The sequence below is a fragment of the Colossoma macropomum genome, unplaced genomic scaffold, assembly GCF_904425465.1.
Source record: "Colossoma macropomum unplaced genomic scaffold, Colossoma_macropomum, whole genome shotgun sequence".
Classification (NCBI taxonomy): Eukaryota; Metazoa; Chordata; class Actinopteri; order Characiformes; family Serrasalmidae; genus Colossoma; species Colossoma macropomum.
Window position 1 is genome coordinate 8,856,636 of NW_023494808.1, and position 9,924 is coordinate 8,866,559.

The 9,924-nt window shown below is 40.8% G+C and overlaps 1 protein-coding gene across 1 annotated transcript; it reads right to left on the reverse strand.

Moving 5' to 3' along the window:
• Window positions 1-3,795: 3,795 nt before the first annotated feature.
• Window positions 3,796-9,657, reverse strand: lgalsla (lectin, galactoside-binding-like a). The gene is made up of 5 exons (XM_036557764.1): window positions 9,528-9,657; window positions 9,007-9,093; window positions 7,938-8,026; window positions 6,154-6,316; window positions 3,796-5,634 (listed from the first exon to the last, which is right to left on the reverse strand). The coding sequence occupies exons 1-5, from the start codon at window positions 9,555-9,557 to the stop codon at window positions 5,491-5,493; spliced, it is 513 nt and encodes a 170-aa protein (XP_036413657.1). The 5' UTR covers window positions 9,558-9,657; the 3' UTR covers window positions 3,796-5,490.
• Window positions 9,658-9,924: the final 267 nt, after the last annotated feature.

Sequence of the window (9,924 nt, forward strand, 5' to 3'; positions counted from 1 at the left end):
AAGTTAGTGGAAAATACTGGCACACAAATACAAACAAATATGACTGTTTTATTTACTATCCAAAAACACCAGTGAACCTACACGTCTTCTGTGTTATACACTGATCAGGCATAACATTATGACCACCTGCTTGTTTCTACACTCATTGTCCATTTTATCAGCTCCACTTACTATATAGGTGCACTTTGTAGTTCTACAATTACAGACTGTAATTGCTTGTTGCGCTGGTCTGAGTGGATCAGACACAGCAGTGCTGCTGGAGTTTTTAAACACCTCAGTGTCACTGCTGGACTGAGAATAGTCCACCAACCAAAAATATCCAGCCAACAGCGTCCTGTGGGCAGCGTCCTGTGACCACTGATGAAGGACTAGAGGATGACCAACACAAACTGTGCAGCAGCAGATGAGCTATCATCTCTGACTTTACATCTACAAGGTGGACCGACAAGGTAGGAGTGTCTAGTAGAGTGGACAGTGAGTGGACACAGTGTTTAAAAACTCCAGCGGCACTGCTGTGTCTGATCCACTCAGACCAGCACAACACACACTAACACACCACCACCACGTCAGTGTTACTGCAGTGCTGAGAATGATCCACCACCCAAATAGTACCTGCTCTGTGAGGGTCCATGGGGGTCCTGACCACTGAAGAACAGTCTACAGTCTAATTGTAGAACTACAAAGTGCACCTATATAGTAAGTGGAGCTGATAAAATGGACAATGAGTGTAGAAACAAGGAGGTGGTCATAGTGTTATGCCTGATCGCTGTATACTGTATGTAAAGTTGATGATGGTAAAATAGTGGAAAATCTGACAAACCAAGTTTTCTGTGGTGAATATTTTACCTTACAATGCTGTTTCTGCCACAAGTGAATTTAAAAAAACACGTTTTAGGCCAAAACCTTCTCATAACCATTTTATGTAATAACTTTCTTTAAAGCCACTAAACTCTTGAGACGTCTGGTTCCTATCACCACCACTGTGAACGATTCTGACTTGTTACGTTTCTAGAACAGAGCATTTCACACCAAACCACTCTGAATGACATGTATCCAGAAGTTAAAGAAATCAGAAGTCCCCTTTAAATTATGAGAGAAAAACGCACCGTGTTCACTGGAATTAATAAAAATTAATTAAATGGATTACAAGAGCGACCTCCAGTGTGGTTTCACCCACTGAAACAGTGACCGCCTTATTGGACCAGTGAAAAAGAGTCAGCATTAATCTAGCCAGGAATGTGCCAGAGTAAAATATTCTTGGAGGGATTAAATCTCAAACCTCGGCCACTAGAACAGGCTTACAGTCGACTACAGGCCTATTCTGAAAGCACAAGCAGGAATAGCAGTAGTGGAACTAGTTTACCCTGTAACTAAAACTGAGCTGTACTTCATGTTTCCTATTTTCTCTGTTCAGGAATTACTTGCTGGGTATCTGTGGAGCTGTTTTTTGGGATTTATCATTCAGTTAGACGTTCTGACACGCCAGCAAAGCCATGTTATTCAGAAATTAGCATAGTTAGCCATCTTCAAGACTCCTACCACCCCTGTATCAAAACAATTTACATTCACATTCGTTTTTTTTTACTTTAATTTTTTTTTTTTTTAAGTTTCAGATGGTTAAGATGCAATAAAAGTCATGCAGAGTGGTTTGGTGTGAAATGCTCTGTTCTGGAGAAACTTACTGGGTCAGAATTGTTCACAGTGGTGGTGATGGGAACCAGACGTCTTAATAGTTTAATGCCTCTAAAAGCTCCATCACAGAAAGTTATTGATTTATCAGTCTACTCAGGCTTTAACAGAGCTCAGTAACACCGAGATTAATAACTGATCACATTGATTTATCGGTCTACTCAGGCTTTAGCAGAGCTCAGTAACACTGAGATTAATAACTGATCATCACATTGATTTATCAGTCCACTCAGGCTTTAGCAGAGCTCAGTAACACTGAGATTAATAACTGATCATCACATTGATTTATCAGTCTACTCAGGTTTTAGCAGAGCTCAGTAACACTGATTAATAACTGATCATCACATTGATTTATCAGTCTACTCAGGCTTTAGCAGAGCTCAGCAACACTGAGATTAATAACTGATCATCACATTGATTTATCAGTCTACTCAGGCTTTAGCAGAGCTCAGCAACACTGAGATTAATAACTGATCATCACATTGATTTATCAGTCTACTCAGGCTTTAGCAGAGCTCAGCAACACTGAGATTAATAACTGATCATCACATTGATTTATCAATCTACTCAGGCTTTAGCAGAGCTCAGTAACACTGAGATTAATAACTGCGCCACACTTTTATTTGTCCGCTTGTGCTACATAATGCTATTTAAATTGGGATTTTTTTTTTGGTTTTCATCCACAGAATTCACCAATATGACCACAGCGTTGATTAGAAACCTTTAATTAATCTGTGATTACAGGATAATTAAACATTCAATACTGAATGGCCAGTAAACGAAAATCAGAAAAAAAAAATATCAAAATAATTCCATTGCATTCATCCACCATCCGCAGTTGCTGGTCCAACATATTGCCATAGTTAATAAAAAATAAAGAGAAAAAGCTCGTTATATTTTAACGTCCTGAATGCTTCCTTACAGTATGAAAATGCTTAATACATTCATTTAATGTTTTAAAGGCCCGTGTCCTTCCCTTGTATCTATACGTTCTTGTATCCATCACATCAAAAATATCACTATAATCCAACATCACCATTCTCCTCACACTTGTATACAGTTTTTGGAATGCCTGGCACAATTTGCACAACATATCACCATATATTACACTCATTTAGTCCCACACGTAGCTTTCTATGTACAGTAAGACATTTACAGTATGTTAGAGAAATAAATACATCTGTTTGTGTCGTGTTCCTGAGCATCTACTCCTTAACTCTTTAAATTAGTGTACTAGTCCTGACCCATATTATTGTTATCAGGCTCTGGGAAGAGTGTTAGTTCAGTTGTTCCCTGGATGAAGGTGGACCATTGGCTGAACATTCTGCCTGCGTTTCGTTTTCCCGCTGAGACTGATCTACACGGAATTGATCTATCCATGCTCCGCCCTCAAATGAGCTTTTTCGTAGCAACGGTTGCTAAGGTTGCTAAGTGGGACGAGAGAAAACACTGGCAAAAAGTCTCGTTCCACCTAATGGGAAACAGTAGTGATCTTGGTTTGGAGGGGTCTCGCGGGGCCAGGCGTGATCTCACAACGAGAGCATCTGTCTGAGGAGAACTTTTGGGGCCTCGTTTCTGCAAAATGGTAACTTTACAGGAGAAGGGAAAAACATACTCTACTGTTAATGTAAGTCAATGGAACCAGACGTTTTCCCAAGTCATTTTGGGACGTTTCTTTTGGTCCATTCATCATGAAATTTACACACAATGTAAAGGGAGGCGTTTTCAGACTAGGTTAAAAACTGAGAAACGATAAAAATGGAAATTTGAGGTTTTGTCCCGACAGCAGCGATATGCTAACTTGCGGGACATCCGTGGATCACACTGTATTGCGATAGCCTGCTACACTGTTAGAAATAAAGTTACAAACAATGTAAATGTTCCCTCAAAGGTACAACAGTGGTTTTAAGGTCTGATTGTGTTCCTTAAATAAGTTTTTCCAGGTGAAAAGTTCGTATTTGTACCTTTTCATAACCGAATGTTTTAAAACAGAGTAATAAAATAAAAGTCCTGGAGACGAGACGGGGTGTGTGGAGTCTGTACAGCTTAGAGAGTATCATTTCAGTGGATTATGGTACAGTTATGTTCCCTGACTAAAGGTACTGAGATGTACCCCTGAGGGTCCCACCCCAGAGACAAGAGGGGTCCTGCCCTAGTGACAGTTTAGTACCTTTATTTCTGAGAGTGTATAGATGATCTACAGCGGGGGTTAGTCAAAGAAAGACTGAGCATCTACCAAGCATCTACACTGGACCATCAAAATACAGCGTTACACATTCGTAGGGTAACAACAGGCCTGTGACAATGTTGACGAGCGCATCGTCGCCCATACTTTGAGCTACGCCTTCACAAGCCGAGGGACTGGTTTAGAAATTTTACACTAAATTTGTTCCCATACTAATAGTTCCTACCAACATTTAGCCTAAAATTTCTCGTGGCTGTCCCCAGACGATCTTGTTGAGATCATGTTTGGCCTCAGGAGGCAGGTTTAGAGTCGCTACATAATACTGGACCTGTTTACACCCTGCATCAACACACGTTTTTAGTGACTGGAGCATGTTCAGATTAATTTTTCCCCATTGGCAAAAATCCTGTTCAATCCTATTTTGTGTAAAGCTTTTCCAACCTAGCAATGGTTGCTATGGATTGCGTTTCTGTTTGGAGCATGGATAGAACAATTTCTGGAGGAGTCAAAACTTAGCTTCACCTTTAAGACATTTAAGCCCCACACCAGACGAGTTTCTATGGGTGTTTTGATGTATCAGAAATATTCACAGGATCCAACAAAAGTACAATTTTGGTCAATTAGCTAATTAAATTTACAAATAAACTATTTTCCAACAAGCGCAATCTGAATGTGTACCAATATCATCGCAATACTAGTATTCTGTCCATGTCCTGCAGCCCTGGTTCCAATCCTCCCACCCTCCACTCTGATTATTATTAACTTTCAACCAAACAAAATCAGGTGGGAGAAACATTTTGTCCTAAACTCAACCTGGAGATGCAGAATTCCAATTAGGAACTCTAGAGAATCTAGTACGGGCTCTCTGAAGAAATCTAGAGATTCCAGATATGGATTTCTAAAGTTCTAGACTGTCTGAGTGTTCTAGACATTCTAGAGATCTCTAGGTTCTGTCTTAAATCCAATCTAGAGATTCCAGATATGGATTTCTAAAGTTCTAGACTGTCTGAGTGTTCTAGACATTCTAGAGATCTCTAGGTTGTGTCTTAAATTCAATCTAGAGTTGTAGAATTCCAGTTCAGAGTTCTAGAATATTCAGAACTCTAGAGAATCTAGTACTGGCTATCTGAAAAATCTAGAGATTCCAGATATGGATTTCTCAAGTTCTAGACTGTCTGAGTGTTCTAGAGCTCTAGACATTCTAGAGATCTCTGGGTTCTGTCTCAACTCAATCTAGAGTTGTATAATTCCATTTCAGAGTTCTAGAACTGGTTATCGGAGAGTTCTGGAACTCTAGAGATTCTAGAACGGGCTCTAGAAAGTCTAGGGATGACCTTCTAAGAGCTCTACCACTCTAGATATTCTAGAACTAGCTTTCTGGGAATTGTGGCACTCTAGAGATTCTAGAACTAACTCTGTGACAGCTGTAGAACTCTCTATATATGCGTTCTAGAGCTGTCTTTCTGAGAGTTCTAGAACTCTAGAGATTGTAGAGCTGTTTGTGGCTGTATAACGGAGGCTGACAGTGCACAGCTTTAGACTGACAAAGGCCCAGTGTGCTCTGTACTGCACTGTTGTTCAGGCTGGTGAGCAAAATGCTGATGGGTTTTTTCTCCTCAGTTGAGTTTGGTGATGGTCAGACTGCCGCTGATCTGAATGGTGTCGATGGCCAGCAGAGAGCGGACGCGGTGATAGAAGTCAAAAAGCGGCTGACCGTCGACGAGTATACGAAACCTCTGGTGCTCACAGTGGATCTCCAACTGGACACAAAATAAGAAAGAAATTACATCACCGTAATATATCCAACTACACAAGTCACATTATTAGAGTAATGACAATAAAAATGTAAAAAAGCATTGATCGGAATGGGAAGCGCAGCTCCTTGAACTGTGGAATGTAAGAATTGATTGTTATTCAACAGTTTATGCACAATTTTTTGGCCAATATAAAATTCTCAGGTTGTATGTATGAATTAATGAATGAACAAATGAAATATATCATCAACCATCATCAAATCGAATCATTCAGTTGAATCCAATCACAGATTTGTGCTCCCAGTGATCAGAGCGATGCTGGGGGGCTGGACTGTGTAGTAGTTAGTCAAGGCGACTGCTGTGTTCCTGACGTTTCAGAACTCCCTTCATGAAGCTCCTCTGATAAGCTGTGAAATGTCTTCAAGTTTTATCCACGAATCCGGTCGCCTCGACTTACTACTACCAGAATTCAGCGACCTGTTCGACTGAAAACCTTCACAGACGTGATGTCGATGGCATATTTACCCTGAACGGCTGGTGTGGGATGAAGGGAAAGAACGGAATGGCGGTCTCCTCCTCCCCCCAGGAGCCTGAGACGTGAGCGTTTCTCAGCAGCTGCTTGTCCTCAAACCTCGCGCTGAGCTCCAGAGCCACATCACCACAGCCACACGTCAGACTGATGTCAAAACTGACCAATCAGAGGAGAGAGTGCACCAGGACCAGCCAATCAGAATCACTCGTAGTTCACAGAATTGCAATGTATATACAAGACACAGCAAATGATAAACCGTTTTCAGAAAAATGTGAAAATCTTATTGTCGTAGCTCAATGATGCCAATAAAAGAGTTACAGCTGGAATATTGGAGTTACAACCGATAACTTATGTTTCAGGAAAAAAATAGAAATACAGTTTGGAACAAATGTTCAGCAATTATACAGCTACTAATCTAATCACTCATTAACTCAATATAACCTAAAGAATATGAGTCATCACATATAAACACTCAGAAGACACGTGTTCACTGGTAGTTTTGGACAGTAAATAAAGTGGTTATATTTGTGTTGTAGACATTGTGACCCCTGGTTCCTATCAGCACCACTGTAAAGACATCTGTAAGGAGTCTCTCTACACATCTCTACATACATAAATACATACATACATACATACATACATCATCTAAACCGCTTATCCTTCTGGGTCGTGGTGGGGTGCTGAAGCCTATCCCAGCTGTCATTGGGCGGAAGGCCACATCTCTACAGTGAACCATTTTATATTAAACCTCTCTCACTGGCTGTATTTACATGTAAAGATTTATTCCAACCTGACTGAATACATTCCGATTATAGATTAAGACTGAGGTGTTTATATTCTCACTCTACTCAACAGTCTGATGGAAAACCTCCGTTTACATCCACACTACAAGTAATCAGATCCAAAATTACACGCATGAATAGGTAGAGCACCACTTAGTGTAGACGTTACCATGACAACGAGCATCACGCGAGTCCAGTCAGAGTGAGATGAGCAGCAGTGAGCAGTGCTTGTGTTTTTAATGACCTTAAAATGATGTCGGACTCAGGAAAACGTCCTTCACACGTCCTTATTAAAGAAGGCCGAGAGGAAGACTGAGTGTTCTGAGACACATAAGCTGGACGTCCGTCCCACCGCCGTCTTTTAAGGATCAGAGCATAAACTTCGTCTCCTCTGCAGACCAGTTTCTGCTCCGCCATGTTGAACGGTATAAACTTTCACTATGACGTGACGCGCATGATCAGAACGGACTTAAACTTTCCGATAGGGAATGTAATCAGATACAGGCGTTTACACGGATATTATTCTTCTATTTAACGGATTATTTACAGGATTACCCACCTCGTTCAATTGGATAGGAACTGTAATCTGAATGGCCTCAATCAGACTAGTTTATTCTGACTAAGGTGTTTACATGGACGTATTCTATTCCGCTTGAACTATTAGTCGGATTATTAATGGATTATCAGTAAGGCTAATGTTTGTTTCCATCTCAGTGGCTGATTTATGCAGATATCTTTTAAAAATGTGTGTAATTCCCCTCTCAAAGCACATGCCTAACAGCACTAATGAAACCCTGCGTTACATAATGTGTTGTTTATATCAGGTGGATCTGAGAGATCACAGACATTCCAGCGACAGCATCGTCAAACAGAAAGATCCAAATCACAAAACCACAGACGAGTAAAAATATCTGCCGTAAAAAGATAACATCAGCTGTCTGGGTGTGACATCACCGCGCCTTGTGACGAGCTCTGCGGGAGTGCGCGGGTCTCACCTGTCTGGTTCTGGACCCACAATGCCCATGATGGTGATCTTCTTCCCTGGTCGCATCCCACCCTTTATACTGCCGCAGAACGGCACTGCCTGTCCAACAACACATACACAAGTTAGTTTTCCTGTGTTTGTGGCAGAACAGGGCCTTCAGAGAAGGCCTAGATTTCTGTTAAATGAAAAAAAATACACATCTATACATTTTTGTTTATTATTATTTAGCAGAACCATCAAGATTATTGTATTTAAACTATGCACACATGACAGTGATGCTCTTAATTCATTTTTAAGTTTAGATTAGAAACAAAAGATTTACATTCTTGAACCGCCCCAAGGAAAATTGTCCAATCAGGGTTTTTTTCTCTGTGGTATCTAGGCAGATACGGACGAGCGAGCCCTCCCACTGGTTAGGACTTCAGGAGCTGAACTGAAGGCCTTACATGTTAGATTAACTACAAACGTAATGAGGAACTGACAGCAGAATCAACTAATCATGTTTCAATTTTAAGGAACAAATGTCACTCTAGACTTTCTGGAAGTTACATTACTGACTATGATTAAAAATGCTAGATTAACAAGGTTTCAGTTAGTTGTTAGGAACGGAAAGCAGCAGCCGCCAGGGCTCTTTACTGAAAGAATCGCTGTAAAAATGACAGACACACAGTAAAATATAAGTTGTTACCTGTTGCAAAACATATGGAGTGTCTTTTATAAGCTTCAAATGTCTGTGTTTGATCTAGAACAGCCAAAAAGTATTATCTGTTAGCGCTGTTAGGAGCAAATTCCTGTTACAGTTTACTGTTTTTTATGATTATTTGTATTAATTATAAAGTTATATAGTGTTTTTACAGGAGATGTTTTAGAGGCGGGGCAAAAGTCACTACATTTAGATGTAAGATTAGAAGAAAAACAAGAATTGTGTCTTTTAAATGATGAATCGAGCTCAATATGACCAGAGGACACGAACTAGTGAGGTAAAAAAGGTCATTTTTTTGTTTCAGGTTGACTTTAATATGTCAACTACAAACACATCCACACTCACACACACAAACACAGGGATTATGTATATTTACCAGCAGCTGCTGCTCATCTTTGCTGGGGGAAACAAGCATGGGGTCCCCAAACGGACTGTCCAGCCTTTTCCCGGGTGTTCCTGACCTCTGTGGACACGACAGATGAAGAGTGAGACGAAGCACAGCAAGAACATGAAGCACAAACTCTCACAGACGAAGCTTTAGTTGGCTTCTTATTAGAAATTTCCGTTCCACCTTAAATGGCGCAGCAGCTACACTCTGGTCGATGAGGCCCGAGGCGCCAGAACGTAGCTGCCGCACCATTTAAGGTGGAACGGAAAATTCGAGTGAGAAGCCAACTTCAACTTGGTGAAATAGAGATTACAGGATCTCGGAGCTAAAATAATCACCAGCCCAGCCTTTATTTCACCCCCTCCGTTTATCTCTATCATAAAAAGGCGCTGTTTTCTCTGCTGTAAGTCCTGTTTGTTCGTTTTAAAGGGAGAACCGAAGTTAAACCACTGAAGTCTTCCCGAAAAAAACGGCCCATGCTCGTTGCTCGGTATCAAAATAATACTCACAACGTCCTCTCGTACTCTAAGCTCCGCCATGTGGAAGAGAAAATGAAATTAAAGACATGGGAAGTGTGAAAAGGAGGAGATGAGGCTTTCACAGCGCCGCCGGAGCATGAGGCGGAACGTCAGGTGACGATTAGAGGATTTCACACGGAGCTTAAAGCAGGGAACGCCCTACTCTTTTTTTTTTTTCAATTCCCACCCGTTTTCAGGCAAACCCCACCTACATCCAGTTTAAAGGGCCCAGGTTCTGTATTTTCCTTGTTCTTTATTTTTTCCATATAAGTCCAATTATAACGTTATTGTGGCTTTATGAACGAAAAACAGTCCCGATTCATATTTGCATGAGCACTTTCTGACCTTCTTTATCCCTTAAAGTTAAACTACTTTGTTACCGTGCCAG

Excerpts from the sequence above, each read along its gene's own strand:
- lgalsla (XM_036557764.1), bottom strand. The coding sequence starts at position 9,557 with ATGGCGGAGCTTAGAGTACGAGAGGACGTT. Across the intron at positions 6,317-7,937 it reads GTGGGTCCAGAACCAGACAG|TTTTGACATCAGTCTGACGT; the intron begins GTGAGACCCGCG and ends CTGATTGGTCAG. Across the intron at positions 5,635-6,153 it reads TCCCACACCAGCCGTTCAGG|TTGGAGATCCACTGTGAGCA; the intron begins GTAAATATGCCA and ends TTTTGTGTCCAG.